We start from the raw sequence: 12,684 nt of genomic DNA, 5'->3' as shown, positions 1-12,684 counted from the left end.
CAAGTTTAAAATTGACATCTAGGCCAGTCAACAAAGGAAAAATTTCTTAAAAAATTCCCGATCAACTTTTGTTTTATTAATAGTTGAATTAAAATATGTATAATGACATACTAATAGTCCTCATTGATTGAAATTGAACTTTTTTTACAGTCTTGCAAAAGTTCAAAAATATGAGCTTTTTTAATTTTTTCAAAAAATATTTAACTTACAAAAAAAAATTTCGTACAAAAGTTGTTTAAAAGACAATTATAAACAAAAAAATTATCTTATATTTTTTCATTTAAACAAATATTTTTCGAGTTACATTACATTTAATATGAGTACTAAAATTTATATTCCATTTTTTTCATTTTACGGTTACTTTTTATCATGTTACACTTACGTTAGACACAATGTTATAAATGCATATGTGTGTATGTGTGAGTTTATTTATTTATTGTATCATTAAAGTGTAGTGTATATTAATATACAAGCGATAGAGTAGGTAATTGATTTGACGCTATATTATTTAAACCCAACTAAACGCTAAATTGTACATTCCGAAACAACAATCATATTATGTCAATTGCCACCGGAATTTCTGGTAATATTTTTCTTTTTCTTTGCCTTAATCCCAACTACTTGGGGTCGGCCACCCTTATCCTAAGCTTCCACTTGACACGATCTCCCACATCTTCTACGCTCACATCAGCTGTCCTCAAATCGCATTCAATAGCATCCCTCCATCTCTTTTTTGGTCTTCCTCTATCTCTTCTTCCTTCAACATTCATTTCTATAACTGTTCTTACAGCTTCCGATTCTTCTCTCCTCATAGCATGACTAAACAATCTAAGTCTATTTTCTGTCATCTTATCCATGATTGACGCAACACCTTTACTTCCTCTTATATGCTCGTTCCTTATCCTATCTTCTCTAGTCACTACACTCATACAACTAAGCATTCTCATCTCTGCTACACTTATTCTCTGCTCTACTTTCTTATCAACTGCCCAACACTATGAACCATACATCATAACTGGCCTCACAATTTCATACTGAATTTAAAAACTATAATTAGTATTTATTCATATATTATATTTTAAAATCAAAGAACTACTAATCAGGATATAATTAAAGAAATAAGAGTTGATGTTGCTTTTGGAATAATCCACCAATTTCTCTAAATGAAACACTATCTATAGATTTGCATCGAAGCGTTTCTTATGATAGTGATTTTAATCACTGTTAGATATCATCTATACTTGTCCCATCTATGCCTCGTCCACACTGTGCCTCGACCCCACTGTGCGACCGTTTTTAAATTATATTCTTTTAGGACCGCAATAACGCTTAATCAAACTAGACATTGAGGTTATTTTTGTATGTTAATAATAAATAAATAGTCATTCTCCCATGAGGTATTAAAAGTTCTATTTTCATCATCAATTTTACGCTTTTTTGCGGACATTATTAGGCACTACAAAAACACGAAAATAATAAATTCAACGACAACACGACACAAACGATACGAAGAAACTGATATAATTTAATAGGTTGCTACAAACAGCTATGGTTAAAAACTATATGTATACATACGTGTGTATATACTATAACTGTTTTATGACATTTATATATTTAACGATGTTCAATATCAAATAACAATTATTATATCGATAAGATAGAGTATGGACTATACACTATACATTATATATTATAGAGTATAGACGATAAACATTAAAATTGTATGTTGCAATTTGAAAATGTAGCGCGGGCCAGACAAAAATGTACTAAATTATTGAAAATGGTGGTCCCCCCTATTAGGAAATTACTGGATAAAAATCTTAGGTATTAAGATAAGTATTGACCTTGAAATTAATAATATAACTGAAGATTTTGTAAGTCAGGTAAATGAATTAATTATTAGTTTTCTGAAGTTTTTACTGATAAATTAGGTACTTATAATAAAAGTAAATGTAAATTATTTTTAAAAGATAATTCTAAACCAATTTTTTTAAGACCCAGACCATTGCCATTTAGCATTAAAGATGAGGTAGGATTTGAATTGGATAGATTAGTACAAGAACCCGTTGCGCTGCGCTACAGTGTCGGTGTGATCGGGCTTTACGGGGCTACGAAACGTCGGCACGAGCGCAGTCTCCCTAGCTCGAGGTATCGGGAGCGTCCTCAGGTTGCGGATTGAGGAACAGCCTGCAGATATGCAGGTTAGCCGCGAAATAAGCAATCCATTCATTTGGACTGACGAATAAGTGGTCGCGGGCAATGAGCTCCTCGTTCGCTCGTTAACCCTGCAGATATGCAGGGTAGCTGTGATATAAGCCACTCCTAGAGTGGACGAATAAGCGGTAGCGATCGAGGGTAATTTCATAACGGGCGGTTGGGTTGGGTTGGGTTACCCCCTCAAATCATATATATTTATGAAATGGCAACAAACGGAGTTAAAGTTTCCGCGCAATCCGTTGCCAATACCGTCCCGGCTATTTCACTGGTGGGAGTGGCTTGGTCACCACCACTCCCTGCAGTCGCAGTACCAACCCCGTGGTTGGCTGCAGAAGCCTGTCTCAGCACTTCTGCATTTGGTTGATAACGACACCTGGTGGGTACACCCCCCACCAACCGCCGGCACTGGGGCATCCGAATTTCCTGATGCAGTAACCTTGACTCCATTCGAATCCATTTTCATAGTATTATAGGGTTTGAGGGGGTTGCCCTCATAGCCAGTCCCTCCGGCCAGTGAGCCCAAAAAGCCCAAACTGGTGGCCCTGACGGCAATTGATTAGTTCAACGCCGACGGGTCACCAAATAGGGTGATTGCGCCCGGTCCGACGAAGTGCTGTCGGTGGGATTGGACCTGGCCAGAGAGCAGGCGGGTCAGCTCGAGGACGTCATGGAGGTATACTCTCCGCATCGTCACGTGGTGAAGATGGCAAGGGCCCTCATAGAAAGCGTTAGGGCCCTCGCCGATCTCCAACTGACGCGCACTCCGGAGCGGGTGTCGCCGGCTACTGGTCCTGGAACCCCGGCGACCAAACAGGACGCGTCGTCCCAGTCGGCCTGTTGGTGGAACCCAACCAAACACCACCCAAAGCTGTCGGGAACACGGAGTCCCCACTCCAAGGCGGCGAAGAGCCCGACAGCCGCCCAGCTTCGGGCCAAAGTCCCGAGGACAGAGGCGGTGGTGATCGGGACACTCTGGGAAGGTCAACGGTACTCCGTGGTCATAAAGACCACGATGGCTGCCGTTGACCTCAAAGCTCTGGGTGTCCAGTTGGCTGGGACCAGGAGGACCCGAACGAGAGCCGTCCTTTTGGAGATTTGACAGCCTAGCTGACAGCTTAAAAGGACGCCCTGAAGGAGCATGACGTGCGCGTCCACCGTCCGGTGATGACAGTGCCCGTCATGCTCCTGGACGTGGAGGAATGGTTGGAGGAGGGCGACGTGCATAGTGCACTGCTGGACGCCCTCCGCCGTCCAAAGGACAAGGTGCCGCCGGAAATCGGACCCGTTGTGGTCCGTGCGAACTCTGGCGGCAAAGGCGGTACGCCCGTGGGATGTGCCGGCAAGGCTACTCCTCCGTCTTGCAGGTCTCGTTACTTATAAATCATAATACTTGTAATCAGGATATAAATAAAGAAATAGTAGATCATGTAGCTTTTGGAATAATCCACCAATTTTACACCAATAAACACTATCTAAAGATTTGCATCGAAGCATTTTTTTTTTTTATAGTAATTTTAATCACCGTCAGATTAAATCTATACTGGACCCAACTATGCCATGTCCCCACTGTGTCGCAACTTCACTGTTCTCGGTTTTTAATTAAAAAATTGATAATAATTTTTTATTGTTCAACATTCTATTACTTCACGTATAACGAAATAATATATCATTTTTCATTTCTTAGCTCTACTAACTACTCCGTAAATAGTGACTATTGTATTTATTTATTAAATACTAAATTTATAATCGATGTGCATGTTCACAGCTGCTTTAATAAATAGAAGATGTGTATTAACTGCGAGAATGATAAAAAAAAATGAGTTTAATCTACTAGACAGTAGAAAATCTAGTATAATTTTAGGAAGACTAAGACACCCTTAGCCGTACCATATTTGGTTGCTTATGTATAACATTATATGTAAATACATTTTTTTTTAAAACCCGTATTTTTTTTATTTTTATGCTGTATATTTTTACTACAGATATTTTCTCCCAATTTAAAAAATAAATGTTGAATATTATTCTAATTGTTTAAATTAAATAAATTCAAGTTATGGATAAACCACAATTTTTTTTGTAGTTTAACTTAAAATAAATAGTTTTTAATTTTCTTTACAATATTTAATAAAGAATAAGTTACATCACATAAATACATACATAAATTAAGTTACAAACAAATTCATGAAAATTGACACACTAATAATCAAAATTCGTTGATATATTTTTTAAGTATTTTTGTAAATCTCATAAAAAAAAAACGTTATTTTGGATTATTATTTCTCAGTGTGGGTAAAATTATTGATACCACTTTATAAAGATTTTAAAGAAGACTTATTTTATAGTAATTCAATAACTATAACTGTCATTTTGCTTAGAGGTAAAATGACACAATTTAAAATTATTTATTTTTCTAGTCTGTGCACTATAATCTTCTTGAACTAAAAACACCTAATTATAAGCCAGCAAAGTTTTATTAATTTAGCAAATTAAGTTTCCGCTATAGTCTTACGAAAAATTATTTTGTTATTAAATAACGTCTATAGGATTGTCAATTTTATTTTCTCTCTCCTCTAATCATAAATATTATTTTAATCGTTCTAATTTTATTTGAATATTCTCTCCATTGTTTAATTTTATTTAACTTAACACTAAACTAGATTTGTGGGTACATAAATACAGAAGTATTAATTATACAAAACTGTATTCATATTATCATCATATAAACTTATATCAATATTCGCGGTAATATATGACGCCATGACACATTTTCTTATCAATGAACATATATTAAATGCTTATATATTCTTATATGTTATGTGTGCGGCTTTTTCCGAATTACGATTTTGTTAATTTCTATAAGTTATAACAGAATTTAAAGTATAATTTTTTGTTATGACTTAAATTTTTATTTTGTTAATAGTACATAATTATCTTTACTATTATAATATATTATAAGTTATACTAAGCATTAAGCAGTTTACAAAAAATATATGATTTAAAAAGAAATTAATTCAAAAATTTAGTAAATAATAATTTTGAATTTTTTTGTGCAGTGGTTTATAATTTTAAAGTAATTTTGTAAGAGACGCAATATATAAATATAATTTATTTTTCACAGAATTTAAGTTCACTGAATATTTAAAAATTAATGAAATATTTTTATTTTATTTTAAAATATTTTCAGAGTTTCATTTTATTAAATAATAAAATTATTTGTGTATTTGTATATTTTAGTATATTTTAAAATACGTACATGGTTTATATGAAATGGCAAAAAAACGTCAAGAACACGAAAAAAAAAGCCCGTGGTCATGGGCTGAAAATACTCATCCAAATGATATACAATCTCATCATATAAACTATGCTTATCGTTTAAACTATTCAAAATGTAAACCACTTACTTGTAGGTAAGTAATTAAAAAAAAATCACTATTGTATTAAATACAGTATTTATAAAAATGATAAAAGATAAATAATAGATGTAAAAACTAATTTTCATTGACTTGAATATCCAATAGCATTCATCGGTAGTAAGGAATTGATTAATACATTTTTTATTTTATATCTTTCATTTTTTATTCGATTACTTATTAATTTAAATATCATTAGTACTTTAGTTAATATGTTCAAATAAATAATTCAAATAAAATTATTTTGAAGAACTCAAATATAATTTTTTTTTCGTTATTAATAATGAGAAATCCTAATTTTTTGCTTTGTATTTAAAGATAAAAACAAGTTAATTGTGAGTTATAAAATTTATTTTATTTTTTGTAGTCCATTTATATTATAATTTTAAATTTGAAAATGTAAGCATTACATTAATTAATAACAAAAGTTATAATTTATTTGTTTACTCATTTTTTAATAATGATTATCAGGTATGAATACCATGTATTTTGATATCTCTTTCTATTGTTTAAATTATAAAGTTAATGTTTATATTTTTATTTTAAAAAACTCAAGTTTATTATTCTAGTAGTGTTATTACATTGTTTTAAATCATCGAACTTTTCTTTTTAGACGTAATTGTAAAAACAATCCATACTGTTTATCTGGCCTTGGTGAACAGAGATGGTTACAAGATAAAGTGAGAACGCCCGTTTTAGATTATGAAGATCCAGAATTAGAACGCCGCCAAAATAAGTTTGTTGGTTTAAAAAATCTAGGTGCTACTTGTTATATTAATAGTTTGTTGCAGCTATGGTTTCATAATATTAATTTTAGGTAATTTTTATAACAATTAATAACTGTTTTATATAATAATAATTTTATTAAATTATTTAATAATGATAACTATGTTAAATTTATTAATTATTAAAAATTTTAGTATACCAAGTTATTTTAATAATAAAAGACATTAAAAAAAAATTTTTTTTAGAATAAAATTTTGTTTTACAATTTTTGGGCCTTTATAAAAATATTAAGCAAATTATATATTTGACTTATTCAGTATTTTGCGTCAGAAATTATTGAATAAACAGAAAACTTATGTTTAGTTCAATATCATTAAAACCTAACTGTAATTACTATAAAATTTATATTAAATACTAATAATATTGATGGTTTAATTTTGAATGTCATAAGTAATGCTTCATCAAATTTAACTTTTTTGGTATATTATGTCCAATAGTTCAATAATATATTTAAATTATTAATTTAAGAGTAAAAAATATTACACTTATTTAACTCAATAAATTAAATAATAAACTCATTAAATGCTTAAAATATACAATTTGTGTTTAGTGTTGATAATGGTAACACTGTTCTTGTATTACATAGTCATAATTTATATTGTAATTTTTATGGCTTTTTTGGTTAAATATTTTTAAAAAATTTTTAGTTTTAAATTAATTTTAAATATTAGCCACAAGTGAACAATTTTTATTATATCAATTGCATATCATTGTTATTTTTTGATGGTTTTTATTTATATTTTTATATTACGTTTTATATGTTCAATAAATAATGATCATCATTATTCATTTAATTAACTATTCATAGATCTCAGTATTAACCGTATTATCTTCATATTTATTGTATTCAATTATTTTGTCTTTATAAATATATTAATTTATCAGTTATTATGTTTATTTATATTTAATATGATAACAGGCTAATGTTAAAAGTTAAAATACATAATTATGTATTTAAATTTTGTGTTCTAACTTTTTATGATATTAATGTATATATAAACAAACCTATACTTAAATAGATAATTTAAATTTTAGAAAAGCAATTTTTAATTGGAATCCTGAAGAAGATTCTTTTGAAAAACAAAATAAATCTTTATTATCTGAAAATAATTATATACCAGAAACTAGTGTTGGTCATTTGCAATTAGTATTTGCATTAATGCAATGTGGTAAACAGAGGTCAGTTGATCCTGGCGATTTTATCACTACTTTAAGAATTAATACTGCTCTCCAGCAAGATGCTCATGTAAATATCATATAGTTTTTTTATTACATAGTTACATTATTACATAACTAAATGAAAAAACAAAATTTTTAATTTTAGGAATTTTCAAATTTGTTTCTATCAGTCTTAGAAAATAAATTTAGTACTCAATCAGATACATCAGTTAGAGATATGATAAAAGATAATTTTCGCGGAGAATATAAATATGTTACTACGTAAGATAAATAATTAGTTGTCCATAATTGTACATACTATTAAAGATTAATTTTGTTTAGATGTTTAAATTGTAAAACTGAATCCACACGTCCATCAACTTTTTATGAACTTGACCTTAACATTAAAGGGCATAAAACTTTAAATGACAGTCTTCAAGAGTTTTTAAAAGAAGAGCAGCTTTCTGGCGATGACCAGTACTATTGTAATCATTGTAATAGTAAACAAGACGCTGTTAGAAGAATTTGCTTGACTAATCTACCTCCGGTTTTAAATATACAACTCATGCGTTTTGTTTATGACAGGTAAATTAGAGTTTATTTTAAAAAAAATCATTAGATTATAAATTTTTATTTTGTTATATAGACAAACAATGCAGAAAAAAAAGCTCAATACTTATATTCAATTTTCACAAACATTAGATATGGCAAAGTATTTAAATTTGCCATTTCATCTTGATGAAGCTTTAAAAGAAAAACACATGTATAATTTATGTGCTGTTCTTATTCATAAAGGTTCTAGTGCTTATTCTGGGCATTATATTGGTTTGTATATTGACTTAAATTTTATGAATGTGTTAAAGCTTTCATGGATTGTCTTGTTGCTTGAAGTGCTTGAGGATATATTCATGTTTACAGTTGAGTTCGAATCATCAGAAATCAACTGTTAACATGAATACATCCTAACATTTGCTGTAAATGTTGTCAGTCGCTATTTGAAAATGCCTAAGTATCATATCTGATAATACATTTAAATTTGGTGTAACATATTTTAAGATTTTTAAAAACATGGATGTATCCTCTAGCACTTCAAGCGACTTAAATTTTGTTATTTAGTAGTAATTTTATACTATTTAAAATAAGTCATCAATGTAATTCCTATTCATGAATTGTTGTTAAAATTATACAAGGTAATTGATTAATTTTGGCTCCCGCAAAGTTAATTGCATATAATTCAAAACATAGTTTAACACTTTCCATTTGATTGGTGTATGTTGAAAAAAACTGAATGGATTCCATTGTAATTAGCTAATGTATGTCATTTCAAAAATATTTGTTGTATTTATATTTGTAAGATATATTTTAGTAATTATAAATTGTGTCAATTTAAACAAAAAAATAATTTTTGAAAAAAATTATAACATACACAGATCCCTTTAAAAGTTCAATGAATGCACATCATTGCGCCTGGCCAATATCTAGCAATGCAAGTCTATCTTTATTGTAAACAACGCATCCGGTTTTTTTAACCCAGATAACTTGGTTTCTATTTAAAATACACTCTAGAATTTTTAAGTATAGATTAATTTCTTGTATCTTAGAATTCTGCAAAAAAGTTAAAAAAAAAAAAACCCTTAATGTCTATATAAAATGGAGTCTTTCAAAATGTCTACTTTTGTTACTCACTCACTCATCATTAACATTATAAAAATAGATACTTGAAATTTGGCATGGAGATTGTTCTTGTAGTTTAATTAAAGGGAAAAATCTAAAAATTGCAATTTTCTTAAATTTAAAGCCGCTTTAGGGAGTTTTTAAATCTAATAAAACATAATGTTAAAAATTAAAAATTTTAATTCTGAAATTATAATAATTTGTTTACAGGGTGATTCTTTAATCATGATCCACTTATTTAATCAAAAAATAAAAATAATATTGATAATGTTTTTCTTTTAGTTACATACTTTTCTTAATTTATCAATCATAAAATATTTTTTATATTCTTCTCTTATACCTTACTAAGGCAACAAATAAATTTTTTTAAGTCACAAAATACATAATTAACTAGTTTCTTTATTATATTATGATTTAATTAGAAATATGATTGGTAGATAATAATTTTTGACCAGTGTTTCAGAATTAATTAATTTAGTTTTATTACTAAACATTTCTTCTCCGCCTGCTTTCTGGTATAAAATCGTTTTAAATATAAATATTTTTGTCTTGTATTAAGTAGGTTTGAAGAATATGTACTTGTTACAGATGCTCAATAATTGATATAACTTGGTAGAGCTCCTATCAAATCTTAATACTTGTACATTAAAGAATGATGCGTTTATAACTGTCAAGACCACCCCTATGTTAAATAATTTTTTTTGATATTTATTACTGTTCTAAACTTTGCATTAATTATAATTATCAAATTATTAATTTATTATTTATAAATTATTAATTCTGTGGCTTATTTAAAAAAACTCGAAGGATGCTAAAATTAGTCTTTGAAATTTTTTTAATTTGTATGGGGAAACATATTTTTTATCACAAGTCAAAAAAGTAAGAGTTAATTTTATAGAAATAATTTTTTTGTACTTCAAAAATTATAATTAAAATAAGACACTATTAAAATATAAAATATGTTTTTGATTTCCTGAAAAATTGGCATAGTAATTTTGAAAAATAACCATTTAATTAAACAAAGTGTATTTATTTTCATATGTTTGTATCTTTCATTTATACTGCATAATATTTAAGTTTTTATGGCCATTATACAATAAAGTATTTAATATTTGTGTTTAACAAAATAAATTTACATTTCAATTTTTATATTTTAGCCCATATTAATGATATTGCTGCAGAAGAATGGTATAAAATAAATGATGAAAATGTGGAAAAGTTAAAAGGAAAAGGTTTGAATTTATGCACTGAAGATGAATTTAGAGTAAATGGTTCAAAATTGGTTAAAGTCCCTAAAATTCAAAAGGGTATGCTTCAAACTAACAATGCATACATGCTTGTTTACATGCATACCAGTATGATAAAAAAATTAAAAACTGAGTCTTATAACTGGCAATTATCACCCCGATTGGCACATTTAGTAGATACTCATAATAATAACTTTGAAAATACTATATTAAATATTAAGAGTAATAGAGAATATGTGGAAGACAAGGATAAAGAATTTGTGGAACAAATGCTAAGCCTAATAACTGAAATGAACATGGTTTCAGTAAAAGAGGATGAAATGGAAGCAATTTCATTACAATGGTTAAGTTATTGGTTTAAAATAACTCCAAATCAAAATGTAAAAGAAGTTAATAATCAAGCTGTATTATGTAAACATAATTTATTTGATCCCGATAAAGTTCATGAAGCAAAGTATATTGGAACTGAGTTGGTATGTATTATTTAATTAATAACTAAGACGTTTTATTAGAGAATTTTTTTGTAGAATAATGTCTGTGACTATTTTTCAAAATACGATATCTCAACTAAATTGAAATTTTTGACTAACTGTAAAAAAGAAATTTTATTACCTCTCTAGAATAAGAAATTTTTTCTAGAACGGGTCAGACATTATTTTTCAAAATAAAGTATAATATTAAAAATATAATATAGAGTTTTAAAAATTATTGATATCTACTAGCTTTAATATTAGTCTTGAAAAATCTTCAGTCTATAAAATAAACTTAAATTTAAAAAATTGCAGTTAAACTTATCACAAATGTTCGCCAAGCAGGGATGTATTTAGGGGAAGCAAGTGGGTACCATTGCTACAGGCAGCAGTTTTTTTTTATAACTATAATACATAAAGTAGGGGTGGCATAAAACTTTACCTGAGAGGTTAAAACTCCAAATATGTCTCTGTTGCTAAGTCAGTATTTATATGTTGGCTTTTTTCATTAAAAAAAAACCTAGCACAGTGGGGTGGTGGCATAGTTGGGTCCAGTATAGATGATATCTGACAGTGATTAAAATAACTATCATAAAAAATGTTTCGATACAAATCTGTAGATAGTGTTTAATTCTAAGAAATTGGTGGATAATTACAAAAGCTGCATGATCTGCTAGTTCATTATTAATATCCTAATTAAGATAAAGTATGTCGAATGTATTTAAAAAAAAAAAATATTTGTCAAAAAAGTAGGTCAAATCAGAGCTGAGAAAATAAATGATAGCTACAAAATAAAAAACCACATAGTAAAATAATATTAATATGAATTTCTTCTCACGAGAGGAGACTACAGTAATGGAATCCTTGATATTTATTGAAGCTATTGAATCTAAATGAGATAAAAATCAAATGAGTTAAACATTTTTTTTTAACTCAAAAAGAATTTTAAAAAAATTCAGTGCCACAGTCGTGAAAGACCCAAGTGTTACAGTCTCAAAAACCGTACGTCTCATTCGTCAATTAATAAAAATGGAAATTTAGCTAGTTCCAATTTTAAAGTTATTTTTCTCGACTTCAAAGAAACAAAACAATTTAAATATGATTAATTTTTTATACTATGTCATTTAGATTGATATAATATTTATGAAAATCAGTGTAATCCCCTTATAATAAAATAAAATACAAAACCTAGAATTTTAATAGAAAAATAGGGTATTTTTGAATACAGTAGCCATTTGTGCATAGAAGATAGGTCATTGGGACAAATTTTTTTTTTCATTTTATAGTACATAAAATAAGATTTAATTTGATACATGTTTAAAGGACGCAGTATTTCAGGAACATTTTCAAAAATTAAATTGAAAAAGTTAGTTTTTGTAAAAGAGTTGCTATTTTAAATCCCCTTTGTGAGCAGAATAAGTTTTAGATTTTCAAAAAAAATGATATCAAACAAAAGGAAATTACCTAAGGTTTCAATATAAAAAAATAATATTTTGATTTGCTAATATTTGAAAAATTTATGGCAGTTTTAAGTACAAAAAACATCCTTATAGAAGGTGATGTTTTCGCAAATATTAAATTTTTTTTAAAATGTCGACAGCAATTTGCACATAGTAGATAAGGTGTCGGGACAAATTTTTTTATTTTATTTTATAGTACATAAAATAAGCTTTAATTTTATATATGTTTAAAGGACGCAGTATTTCCGGAACATCTTCAAAA

The 12,684-nt window shown here is 28.3% G+C and overlaps 1 protein-coding gene across 3 annotated transcripts in view; it reads left to right on the top strand.

The window, feature by feature from the left end:
- The first annotated feature begins 5,064 nt into the window (after positions 1-5,064).
- Positions 5,065-12,684, top strand: part of LOC126900854 (ubiquitin carboxyl-terminal hydrolase 48-like) — a 46,444-nt gene continuing 38,824 nt past the window's right edge. The window contains exons 1-8 of one of the 3 annotated variants that reach the window (XM_050676855.1): positions 5,065-5,295; positions 5,452-5,624; positions 6,241-6,444; positions 7,449-7,659; positions 7,738-7,853; positions 7,914-8,156; positions 8,218-8,396; positions 10,403-10,965. In XM_050676855.1, coding sequence (XP_050532812.1) covers positions 5,485-5,624; positions 6,241-6,444; positions 7,449-7,659; positions 7,738-7,853; positions 7,914-8,156; positions 8,218-8,396; positions 10,403-10,965 — 1,656 coding nt within the window. In that variant the 5' untranslated portion in view covers positions 5,065-5,295; positions 5,452-5,484. The remainder of the gene's footprint in view (positions 5,296-5,451; positions 5,625-6,240; positions 6,445-7,448; positions 7,660-7,737; positions 7,854-7,913; positions 8,157-8,217; positions 8,397-10,402; positions 10,966-12,684) is intronic. The other 2 variants (XM_050676844.1, XM_050676836.1) reach the window with 2 other exon arrangements.

Source organism: Daktulosphaira vitifoliae, unplaced genomic scaffold (assembly GCF_025091365.1).
Source record: "Daktulosphaira vitifoliae isolate Bord-2020 unplaced genomic scaffold, ASM2509136v1 Scaffold_1, whole genome shotgun sequence".
Lineage (NCBI taxonomy): Eukaryota > Metazoa > Arthropoda > Insecta > Hemiptera > Phylloxeridae > Daktulosphaira > Daktulosphaira vitifoliae.
Note: the sequence above shows the minus strand (reverse complement) of the source record. Positions and strands in the feature narration are given on the sequence as shown.